The sequence below is a fragment of the Pteronotus mesoamericanus genome, unplaced genomic scaffold (assembly GCF_021234165.1).
Source record: "Pteronotus mesoamericanus isolate MK-2021 breed Mesoamerican mustached bat unplaced genomic scaffold, CSHL_Meso_final contig_657, whole genome shotgun sequence".
Lineage (NCBI taxonomy): Eukaryota > Metazoa > Chordata > Mammalia > Chiroptera > Mormoopidae > Pteronotus > Pteronotus mesoamericanus.
Window position 1 is genome coordinate 6,811,879 of NW_026555229.1, and position 12,106 is coordinate 6,823,984.

Consider the following 12,106-nt stretch of genomic DNA (forward strand, 5'->3'; position numbering starts at 1 on the left):
AGACTCGGGGTCCCTTCCTCGCGGGGCTTATAGCTCTTACTGTTCTGCGTACACATTTCCCCTTTCACAGTGATCCCCATGGGATCGAGCTGTTGAGGGCAAAGACTGTCCCTGCATCCCCGGGAGCCCAGCACGAGGCGGCGCACATGGCTGACGCCTAGGAAACGGAGCCGAAGGAAGTGCACACAGGGGCTGGGGGGGTGGGGGAGGGGCACAGGCCTTGGCTCCGCCCCTTCCCCGTTTGACTTCCTGATGACAGAAGCTGCCTCCCCAGCCACTCACTGCTGAGGACCTCTTCCATCCAGCCCGCCCCCTCTGGGGCGGCGTCTTGCGCTCATCATCTGGTCGCTGTGGCTCAGCTCCAGAGGCCCCCTGCCTTCCTATGGGATACCAGGTGGCACGGACACTGGACCAGGTCCGCAGGGTGCAAAATGGCACGCTGCAGGAGGAGGGTACCAGGCTGCCCAGGTCTAGGGAAGGGAGGCCAGCAGTCAGAATCATGGCGAAACTGTCAGGAAACACCTGAGCCAAATGCCACCAAAGCTTCTTGGGACATGTTTGCTTTCCTGGAAGGACAGTGGCCTGTTTGACCTGTTTCTTGTAAGCAGGAGGCTTGGACAAAAGGTTAGGAGGTGTGGACTTGGTCCAGACCCCACTGCCAGGTTACTCTGTCACCGTGGGTGGGCTGCTGTCCCTCTCTAAGCCTCTGTTTCCTTGTCTGTCGTTCGGGTTGATACCGCCTGCCCTGGTGAGAAATCAGGCAAGGGACTGAATGCACCCTGTGGGATGTAAGTCGGGTCCTGGGTGCCACCAGACTGGGAGGAGCCCCGCTGGCGCGAGCTACTAGGGGAGCTTTGGTGGGATGAAGGGTTTCAGTTTCGGTCCACAGGGCTCAGGAGACCTACGATGGGATGGCAACAGGGCCAGGGGAGAGGAGGCCAGAGAGGGGACCAGGGTGGGCCATCTCTACCCCAGCCCAGTGAAGCCCCACGTCGTTGACAGGGAACTGAGCACGGAGCCCTTCTGTAGAGCTGGGTGAAGACGCCCAGATTGGTGATGGCGGAATTCACAGCTGCCCAAATGTTGCCAGGAGCACTGGCACACAGGCCCTATCAAAAGCATGCAGAAGAACCTATTTTAAGGAGGGTCACCCCAGGTGCACACGTGCACACACATCCCCCCCTCCCCCCCACAAATGCACCTGCAATTGGTTGCCTGACCCTTCGTCAAAGTCAAAATCCTCCACAGCCTGCTACCGCTTGTTCCGTGCCAGGCACCGCTCCCTCTTCCAACCAGGCTGGCATCTGTGCCCACACACCTCTCTGGCTCTTTCCTGCCCTGGACTTTTCTGCCCACTCAGTATCCTGTTCGTCCATCATCTACCCAAGATCCCCATTCTGACATTCTTGGCACAGCCTTTCCAGGCGGGGCTCCAATGTCGCATACACACCCTCCTAGAGTTGCTTATAAGCAAAATGGTCCACGGAGAGGCATGCAGCCCATGGCTGAGGACCATGGGGCAAAGGAGGCCAACCAGGGCTGAAGCGTGACAGAGACAAGCGCGAAGTTAACCGTCTCGAGCCTCCGTTCTGGCATCAGGAAGGTGGGGATCCCAACAGCACCCTCCGGGGATTGCATACAAAGCACCAGCCAAACACCTGCGAGTGAGCGAGGCCTCAGCACACTTGAGGGACTGTTATTTCTGCAAGGTCCCAGGACGCCCCCCAGAATGTGGAACGAGTAGGAGTTGAGGCCTGGTGACTGCAGACAAACCAGGCCAGACCCAGCTCAGGAGCCAAGGCCCTCCACCGCTGCAGAAGTGCAATGGAAGCAGAGGCGAGAGGGGGTGCAGGCTCAGCTCCACGGCTTAGGAAACAGCCAGGAAGGACTGAGCACCTGGCCTGAACACGTGATTCCCTCCGTGATGGGGCCTGGTCCCCGGAAACCTGTCACACGGTGGATGCACACTGCAGGGACTGCAGTTCTAATCAAGGGACTGAAATAAAGCATTACAGGAGGAAGGGTGGGGCTCCAATCGCTTGCCAAGTAACGGACATTTATTTAGGAGAAGGATGAACAAGGAGCTGGCGCTTGGCGGGCTGCTTATTTTGGCCCAGGCAAAGGGGAAGAGGGGGCAGGGGCGAGGCCTGGAGGTGGCCTGAGCCCCAGGTGGCAGGCCTCCATCCCTGGCTCTCAGACATGCCCATTTGGACGGTCCCCACTGACCGTTAGGGCAAGCATTCCTGCTGCCAGGACACGGGAGGTTTGGAAGGAATTAGGAGCAGGCAGCTGGGAAAAAGGGGTGCCCCACACTCACTGGGCTCTGGCAGCCTGCTCTGGGGAATACCTGAGTCCCCAGGCAGGCTGTCCAGGCCAATGCTGGCCTGGGGGCAGGCTCTTTGTAATGCAACTAGAGAGACCCAGAAAAACCACACTGGACCAGAGTTAATCAGAGAGTCTGATGGTGCAGGGGCTGGAGCCACCCCTTGGCGACTGCAACACTGAGAAATGACTCCACGTCTGCACCCGCAGCTAGACTAACAGACACCAGAGCAGAGGCCTCTGAATGGGACGACGCACGCACAGAAGTTGCATGTACACTGCCCCTTGCGCATGTCCCTGCACAGGGAGCACAGTGTGGTGTGGGGGTAGGCAAAGGCGGATCTCTGGGGGGTCCCCCAGAGGAGCCCAGGGCTTCTGGGGAAGAGGGAACTTCAGGGGTCTAGCCCCAAGGCTTTTCTTCCCGGTCTCTGCCCTGAAGGTGCCAAATTCCGAGACCCACACCCCAAGGGGATTTCCCCATTAGTTTCAGCTCCACACGGTGGTCAGCAGGGACTGACTTGGGGCAGCAGGTGAGCCTGTAAGTTGGATTGAGAGAGAAGGGGCTTAACACAGTCCAGCTCTCTTCATGGGTTTGGATGGTTTTAGGGAGAAGAGTGAGAAAGCTGCCTCCAGCAAGTGGTGGACTCATTCCTGCGGCCAGGGGCGGCCAGCTCCCTGAGCCTACCTCCTTACCCACCCCCCGCAACCTGCAGGCCCTTACCTTCCCCGGTCTTGGAGGTGTTGATGTCTGAGTCATCTCGAGTACCATTCTGGGCCTCCAGGTAGGTGGCAGGGACCCAGCCCTGCTCCTCAGAGGTGCTCACGAACCACCAGCCTACAGAGCGGGCGAGAGAGAACAGGGCCATGAGAACTCGGCGGGGTGGGGGGTGGCAGAGGCGGCGGGGGCCTATATGAGGGGGGAAGGCACAAAGTCAGAGAGCCAGGAAACTTGGCAAACGCTGGCCCACGCCTGGTGTTGAGGAGTCTGCGCTTGCCTAAGGAAGGAGAGCGCGACCAACGCGTTCCCGGAGAAGGGGCCTGATGGACTGCGACGCACACCTCCACAAGTGTTTGATGAAAAAATTAAAAAACTGAAACAATACTATGTCCAACATGGGAAAGTCACCTTGTAGGAAAGGCCAAATACAGAGCCCATTCAGGGTCTGTGAGTTAGGACCGCTAGTAAGGCCCCGGAGTCAGGCGCTTTCTCTGCTTCAAAGGTACCTAAGGATAAATGCCCCACGGATACCTTCCCAGGTCACTATTCCCCCTTCCCCAGCGCTGCTCAATGGCATGTCCACATCTGTGCTACTTGCAGCTGCCCTTAAGCATGTTGATATTTCAATCAGAATACGTGGGCATTGCACCCTGGAGTGACCCTTGACGGTCCTGGCCAAATGATAAGGGCTTGTTCATTTTCTTCTTTCATTCATTGGTTCATTCATTCATCATTCAAACAAACATTGACTGAGCAAAGCACTCTGAGCACCCAGGTCTTAGGAGTCTGCTAAGTACCTTCACCTCTTCCCAGTGGACTCTTCACAGGATCCTGTCTTTGCTCCCATCCCATTCTGACCCTTCTCTGTCCCAAAAAGCAATACGATGCCCATTCTTTCCTGTCTATGACAGAGCTTGCCAATTCCAAACCTGCATTATTTCTTGTCAAGAGACCCAGGGCTTCACCTGGGCACCACTGAGGCCCGAGGTGGGGGCACTCTGGGGACTTTCCAGGCGTTCCCAGACAGGCTTAGCCCTGGGAGGTGCAGAAGGCTGCGTGGGGGCTGCTGTGACACGAGGGGAGAGGGACAGAGGAAGACACTCCCGCCCTTGCCCAGGACTCAGAAGCCAGTGTCATCACCTCCATCTTCACCAAGGACCTCACTGCCCTGAGTGACAGGCCAGCGATAGTAAATAGCCTGGGATCTAGACCTGAATGTGCACGGCACCCACCCTCTCTGGGGAGCTCAACTGTTGGCCACTCTGCAAAGCTGCTGCAACACTGTGACTTCTGTACGACACCGTAATGGTGGGTTCACGTCATTGTATGTTTGTCCACACCCACAGAATGTATGGCCCAAGTAATCCTAAGGTAAACCTTACCTGGGTGATTAGGACGTGTCAATATATGTTCACCAGTAGTAACAATGCGCCACTCTGATGGGAATATGGATACAAGGGAGTCTACGCATATGTGAGGACGTGAAGCTCTGTACCTCATGCTCAAGTTTGCTGTGAACCTGAAACTGCTCTAAAAAACCAAAGTCTTAAAAAGAAAAAGTCCCTAGAGGAGGGGTCTGGACTCTGGAGGCCCAGCCTTATATGGCTCAGGGGACTTAGCTGGGTCACCGCCCTCTGGAACTTGGGTAGATGCCTTCTGCCAGATTCAGGTCAATTCCCTTGTCTTCCCTCGACGAGGGATGGGTGGGGACCACCTCCATTATACCCATCACCACCTGTACATTGCGGACCTACCAGTCATGGGGCCACGGAGAGGGCTGCCTGGATCCCACGACCATACTCCCTGAGGCATGGCTGTGGCTCAGACAGTCTCCAAGGAAGCCAGAAGGCATGGACTTTGCAGGGCTCTCTGCCTGGTATGTCCTTCCCCCTTCTCTCAGCCACTAGGGGAGCGCTTTCAGGAACCCCAATAGTTTCTGCCAGGAAGCCCCAGCTCTAGGTGTTCTTCTGCAGAGCCCAAGGGGAGGCCACAGAACAGAGACCCCATCTCACAGGGCTTTCTGTCAGGCGGCTCCGCCTCCTTGACCACAGGACTGGGCACAGCTGGCCAATCATCTTCTGATTGGCCTGTCATCCCCCTGGGCATTGTAATGGTTCAGGGTTTTTGTTTTTTTTCTCCAGGAACTGATATCAGTGCTTGGTAATCTGAACCCTAAGTCCCACATAAACCAGGAATCACAAGGGTATGTAGGAAGAGATGGCTTGAGAGTTAAGTCAAAACAGAAGCAGCAAAATCAAGAGGTGGAGAAAGTCAGTTCTGATTAATGTCATCTGAGCTCTGGGTTCCAGGTGTCCTGCGCCTGGAACACCGAGTTGCACTTCTTGATTACGACGAGCCAGCAACCCTCCTGCGCTGGCTAACTCAGTCAAAGCAGGTTTTAACCACTGGAACTGAGCTAGCCCTCACTCATGCCATCCCTACCCAGCAATCACCAAAGTTCGTGATTGAAGGTCCACCATCGTGAGTCAAGTCCACCGGGCGACCGCAGACCTCAGTGGAGGAGGACAGAGCCCTCCGAGGCATGCTGGGTAGGCGGGCCCAACCCTGGTTCCCACTCACCAGGGCCATCTTGGGACCTGGCCCCGGCTCCAAGAGCCTCATAATCCCAGGACTGAGGCCTCTTTCCTGCTGGTGGCATCATCTCCCCTCCCCCTTACTTTACCCTTTGGGAACCCTCCCATTATGTTCTGCTCCCTCCCTCCCGCCAGGAGCCAGGAATGCAGGATGGAGGGATGGATCTGGAGTTGCGGGCACAGGGAAACTCCCAGGGTAGGGTGGGGTGGAGCGGGGCGGGGCAGGGCAGGCCTGGCCTTCCTCCTACCCCCGCTGCACAGGCCTGGCACAGAGAAGGAGCTGGGCAGAGGCTGCTGGGGGGCCGAATTGTGGCTGAGGTGCCTAGTGGACAGGGCGGAGTGATGCTATGCACCTCACACTGCCTGGATGCCCCCCGAATGTGCCAAGGCCGTTTCTCTGAGTCCTTCCCACCTCAAAATCTGTGCTGTGCCAGGAATTTCTGGGGATCCTGGGCCACATTATCAGCTGACCATGAGCATTTCTCCACCCCAGGACAGCAACTTAGGGTCCTGCTGTACCCTCAAGCCCTAAGTTGGGGCTGAGACCTCATCATCCTTAAGGCCTGGTGTTCCCTGCCAACCTTGCCTGAGAACACTGGCCTGGGCTTCTTCCACTCCAGCCTTAAAATGTGTAGAGCCGGGCTATGTGGCGTTAAGTCTCAGGCCACTTGCCTCTGGCTGGGCTGTGGGCACTTTTGTTCAGCAAAGATGGACGGGCTCCAACACGGCCCAGGTGGGCCCGTGTGAACGTGGGCAGCGGTGTCCACCCTAGCCCTGCGCAGACCTCGCGGGCGCACATGTCACACAGCCGGACATCTGGGAGAGGCCTTCCAGGCGCTGCGCCTACCCATGGCTGCTGACAGGCCTGTCCCAGATGCCAGCAGCTCAGATGTCAGTTGCTGCACCCGGGGCTCCTGACCAAAGTCACTGCTACTCCAGCAAGAAACAAGGAGAGCCTGAACCCCTGGGCATGACCCAGCTGACGAGAGCCCCGGTTTCAGCCAGTCCAGTGGGCCTGCCAGGCTCACCTCCAGTGCAGGCGGAGCCCTCTTCCCTGTGGAGGCTGAGCGCATGTGGGCGTGGGGGGGAGGCAAGTGTGGACAAGGCCGTGTGTTCCTGAGGATGTGGAGGTAGCTTACGTCCATGAACACCCGGAACAAAGGGGTGTCTGTGCATTTATTACACATCATGATGATTGTGGTCAGACACTGAGAAGAGCATTCGGTGACTGGCACTAATTTTACATGTAATATTGTATTTAATATTTAAGAATCTTGAGAAATACGTGTTACTGTCACCATCATCCCATTTTACAGATGAGAAAACTAAGGCAGAGAGAGATAGCAATTAGGAAGAGGACATGCTGGACTTCAGTCCTAAGGAGTCCGGCTCCAGGACCCACAGTCTTAACCACCACAGAAACAGAGAAAGTACATATCCGCTGTGTGCCCGAGGGTAAAGGCGGACCCTTGAGAATGCGTGTCCCTGAATATTGGTACTTTATATGTGTACCTGTCTGTCATGGGTATGCCCACATCACTGGGCTTGTGCTTTGTGTGTGTATGGTGTGAGCAGAGATGCAGGGCTGGGTGTACCTGAATGTGTACATGTGCACGAGTGAAGGTCCTCTGGGGGCGGGGGCAACAGTTAGGAGTCGGGGGGAGAACAATTCAAATTCAGCTCCTGGCTTGCTATTTCCTAGTTGGGTGATTATGGACAAATTACTAAACTTCTCTAGGCCTCAGTCTCCCCTCTCTGGTATAGGAGGAATTACTGAAGCTGACCTTGTTGAGGTGAATAAAGAAGATACACGTAGCTTAGCTTGGGACCTAGCACAGAGCAGGAGCTCCAAAACCTTGCACTACACCATCGGCGTGGTGGTGGTTTGTGTTCTCCTAGACTAAGGGCCGGCACCCACAGGCGGCCAGGTGGTGTCTGTGTCCGTGTGGGGCCTGTGTCAGCAGTCGTCAGTGCGGCTCGGTGAACTGGCCTGGGTGTGCGTGCGCCCTTGCAGCCCCTCCAGCCTCTGGGGTGTGCGGTCGCCTTCAGGGGCTCCAGGAGAATGGAAGGCGCTGTCTTTTATAACATGGCATGCCATTTCCTCAGCTGATACATGGCAGCAAAGCATGCTGGGAAATGGGGCCCCAGGGGAGATGTCCCTGGGATTTCCCTCCTTGCCCACAGTGTCTCAAGGCCACCCTCAGCCTGACTCCTGTCCTCCCACTCATACAGTTCCTCCAGGCAGAGGTCCTGCAGCCTCCCCTCCTCCAGGAAGCCATTCCGAACGGACCTTCTCCAAATCCCACAGCGTCCACACAGTCAACTGCACGACACAGCTGCTTGTGCTCTCTGAGAACTAGTCCTGCAGAGATGGTAAGCACCATCCGTGTCTACTTTTTCTCTAGGGCAGAACTGAGAGTGCAGAAAGCAGCTTGGCAGGTGAGGAGACAGAAGGGGCCCAGCATCTAAGTTCTGGAGCCAAAGACCTGAGTCTGAGCCCCATCCCTGCCACTTCTGTGCTCTTTGGCCCCTGGAAAGTGACTTAACCTTTCTGAGCCTTGGTGTTGTGTGTGTGTGTGTGTGTGTGTGTGTTTTTAAATGCATAAATTGGGAAGACTACTTTCTACGTTGCAGGCTAGTATAGGGATTGGATGAGATCTAGAACGGTGCACGGGACCCGGCACCCACAGCAGACTCCCACTAAAGGAAAGCTATGTGCTTTGCTGAATGAAGGACTAAAGTCATAGGATGTGGGAGGCTCAGTGGCCAACTCCTGTAGGGGCCCAGGGGCCAGCCTGAGCCACCTCTTCCACTTTTCATGTCCCTAGCAAGACGGGTCCGGTCTCCAAGCTGGCCTCTGCCAACCTTCCTCTTCCGCCCTGCCAGCCTCCATTCTTGGGAAAGGAAATTCTGCGAGGCTCTACTGAAGGAGTCAGCGCTGAGCTGATGGGGGGCCACCCGTGCCCAGACAGAGGTGGCTGTTTCATGGCTGGCAGCCAGACGTGGCTGGCCTGCTCCTGAGAAGTCACCCCTTGTTTCTAGGTAGAAGGGAACTTTTTTGGAGGACAAGAGGAGGGTGCAGGGGACTTGGTAGAGCAGGATGGTAGGTGACCCTCACAGGGCTGAGCCTGCCAGGCAGCCATGCTCAAGCAGGTCTTCCCATCCGGGCAGCCTGTACACTGAGGTGCTGCCCTCAGACAGGGCAGGAAAGGGGCTACTGTGTCTACTCCTTTGATCAGAAAACTGGTTTAAGGGAACCCTGAGAAAGGAGCCTACACTGCTGGACGCGAGGGAGAAACCTTCATTGTGGGGTCCGGGCCTGGTCTTTGGGGTTAAGTCCTAGACCGGGGAAGCCATCTGGGAGAATCCCCAACCAGCCAACCCACTGAAAGCTGCCTCATTCTGGCTCCTCCCCCTGTGAGGGCCATGTCTCTGCAGCGAAGAATGTCATTCAGCCAGGTTGGCTGACAGGCCAGGGCTTACTCCCTCCAGGAGGCAGAGGCCCAGAAAGAATAGCAACGTCACCTGTCACAGCAGCCAGCTCTGCTCGCTGGGCCTCAATGAGAACTCACCTCACAACGGCCCAGGGGCCACGGGAAGAAGAAGGCCACACTGGGGTGGCCTGCCCGGCACCTCCAGCTCAGGGCAGGGGAGGGGGGCCACCCATCCCAGGTAGGGAAGAGAGACCCCTTAGCCCCAGGAGAAAACAGCTCAGGCCCGGAAGCCAGACCCTCTCTTTCCAGGCTGAGCATAAACTTCAGTTGTTTGGCCAATGTCAAAGCCCTCTCAAACTGACTCAGGGCTTCCGAATTAGGGCTTCCCAATACTGGCATTGGTGCAAGGACGGGAAGGGTAGAAGCTGAGAGACAGACAGATAGATAGACAGACAGACAGACAGATAGATAGGTAGATAAGAGAGAAGAAAGAAGAAAAGGAAGGAGAAAGAGGATGAATGACTTGGGTGAGGGGCTGGGGGCCTTAGTCTCTCTAAGAGGGGGCTGAGCCTGGCCGCGGGTGGCAGGAAGTGACGGGCACTCCCAGGCCATTGCTGTCCCCAGGGTGACCAGGCCACAATGGCCTCCTTAATGAGAGAGGATAATGAGTTCATTAGGGCCAGAGGAGACCAGCTGCACACAATTACGACGTTAATAAAGTCTTCTGAGGTCACAGCTCAGCCTAGGACAAAGAAGCTGGTGGGGGAGGAGGACTCTGCCCCTCCTGTCCTTCCGAAACCCGCCCCGCACTTTGTCCCCTGACGTGCTGTCCTCCACGAAGCCTTCCCTGACTCCCCGCACCCTCCTGGCCCTGCTGACCCCAGGATTCAGCCCACAGGCACCCCGCAGCCCCTCCTCCCAGAGAGACCTCAGTTCTGACCCCGGCTTCACCTCCCACTAGCCGGGTGACCTGGGACAGGCATTGGCCCTCCTCGAGCCTCGCGATACCAGAACAGGATGATCTGCCTACAGAGGTGCCCGGCATCAGGCGCTGTGGTGTTCTCACTAACCAAATATTCACTGAGCCCTGGTACATGCCAGGCCCTGTGCCTGGTACATGCCAGCCAAGGGGACACTGCAGAGGATACACAGTCAGGACTCAGGCGCCCCGTCCCCGTCTCCCTGAGGGCACACGGGAGGGGTGCAGTCACAACCTGTGCACTGGCGCTGAGGCTGGCAGGGGAGAGCCGACTTCCCCCGCAGCCCAGGGCGCCAGCCCAGAGGGTGTCAGGCAGGACAAGAGCCAGAGTCTGGAGTCTGGGGGGACTTCCCAGCCTCGCCTTTCCTTTCCCTCCAGGCCCTCCTTCACGTGCTCTGTGGAGTGCTGCTATGCACCCGGGTGTCCGGGGAGTGTGGGCAGGGGGATGGACGTGGGACAGGTAGAGGCACAGTCCCAGGCCCCAAACCCCTGCCTCCCGGCATGAGGTCTGCCTTGCCTTGGTTCGGGCTTTGGCCGCTCGGGAGGCGGGGTGTCCAGGCACTCCCACGTTCTTCCTTGGTGCAGTCTGGAGGAGAGGGCGGGGTGAGCACTTGTGAGCATCAAATGGCAGAGGTGGGGAGATGCTGAGAGGAAGAAGGGGGCCGAAGGGGGTCTGGCCAGGTGCATGTCACCAGTGCTGCCCACGTGGCCACACCACACACCTGGCACAAGCCCGGGCCCCGAGGGACTGCTTCTGCCCTGGACCCAGCCTGACCCCTTTCCCATGACCTTGCGGCAGATCTGAGGCTTCTACCTGAGAGGGCTCAGAGACACTGGAAACGAGGGCTTCCCAGGGCACGCTGTGCCTTTAAGAACAACGAAAGGCGGCCCACCCTCGGCCAGGCCTCCCCTGGTCAGGAGGCTCTGTCACCGAGCTTCTTGCCAAGTCACACTCCAGCTCACAACATGTGGCCTCCATGGTCCAAAGCAAACAGGAGTGGGTGAGAGGCTCCCCCGGTCTCTCCTGATGCACCCCCACAGTCCCCTACTTTCTTGCCTGACCCGTTCTTCTGGTCCCACCTCTGGCACTTACCCTCCTCTCTGTTACTCATGGCCTCCCCTTCCCCCAGATGGGGCTCTCAGGCCACCAGGGCCCCAGAACCTTCCCCGGGCGCCTGAGGCCCGGATTCCAAGACCATTAGCACAGGCTGCTACGTCAGAGTTTGGAGGCCTCCGTGGAGTCCATGGCAAGAAGACAGCAAGAACTGGGCTGCTGCCACCCCTCCCCCGCCCCCGCCAGCCTGCCCACCTCCCTGGACAGGCCCAGAAGCCCAGGGCTGCGCTGGAGCAGGCTGAGGCGACAGGTGAGGCGCCCAGGAGAAGGCCTGGCCAATGAGCATTTGCCGGCAGAGAAGGGGCACATGATAAAACAACAGGTTGAAGAAAATTGTGGTTTTAAGCAAGGGCTCTAGAGCCAGGTTGCCTGGGTTTAACTCTCAGCTCTGTTACTTACTAGATGCATGAACCTGGGCAACAGTCTTAATTTCCTCCCCTGTAAAATGGACCCATTGCAGTAACAACCTCTTAGTGTTATAAGGGATAGATGAGTTAATCTAGGAAAAACATTCAGTATAGTGCCTGGTTCCTAGCAAAGGCACACCAAACAGCTATTATTAAAGTTTGTATGCACACTAGAGTCATTTTTAAAGGAGCCAAGACCTTGGTGCCGCTCAATGACCTGTGCCAAGGCTGGACAAGTAGGTCTTAGGTGGCTGGAGTCTCAGGGAGACAGGGCCTCTTGGTGTCACTGTCATTCAGCCTTGACCTTGGAAGGTCTCTACTGAAAACTGTGGGTCTGGTTCTGTGCCCATCACGTGTGGGAGTCGGGGGCAGGATGAAGTCGAGAAGACAAGATGGCACGAGGTCTGTCCAGGAACTACACAGTAGGGTGACCCCGACCGCACCACGCCACAGGGACAGTGGCTGTTGATGCAACGTTTGCTGAAGGAACTGCAGACATCCAAGATGAAATTGAGTAGTCAGGTCAGGGAAGAATTCT

The 12,106-nt window shown here is 57.1% G+C and overlaps 1 protein-coding gene across 3 annotated transcripts in view; it reads right to left on the reverse strand.

Annotated features, from left to right (window-relative positions):
- Positions 1-12,106, reverse strand: part of SH3PXD2A (SH3 and PX domains 2A) — a 217,733-nt gene that overhangs the window by 18,852 nt on the left and 186,775 nt on the right. For 2 of the 3 annotated variants that reach the window (XM_054581459.1, XM_054581458.1), the window contains one exon: positions 3,044-3,157. In XM_054581459.1, the coding sequence (XP_054437434.1) occupies positions 3,044-3,157 (114 nt within the window). Of the gene's footprint in view, positions 1-3,043; positions 3,158-4,794; positions 4,895-12,106 lie in introns of those variants that run through there. The other variant, XM_054581460.1, reaches the window with a different exon arrangement.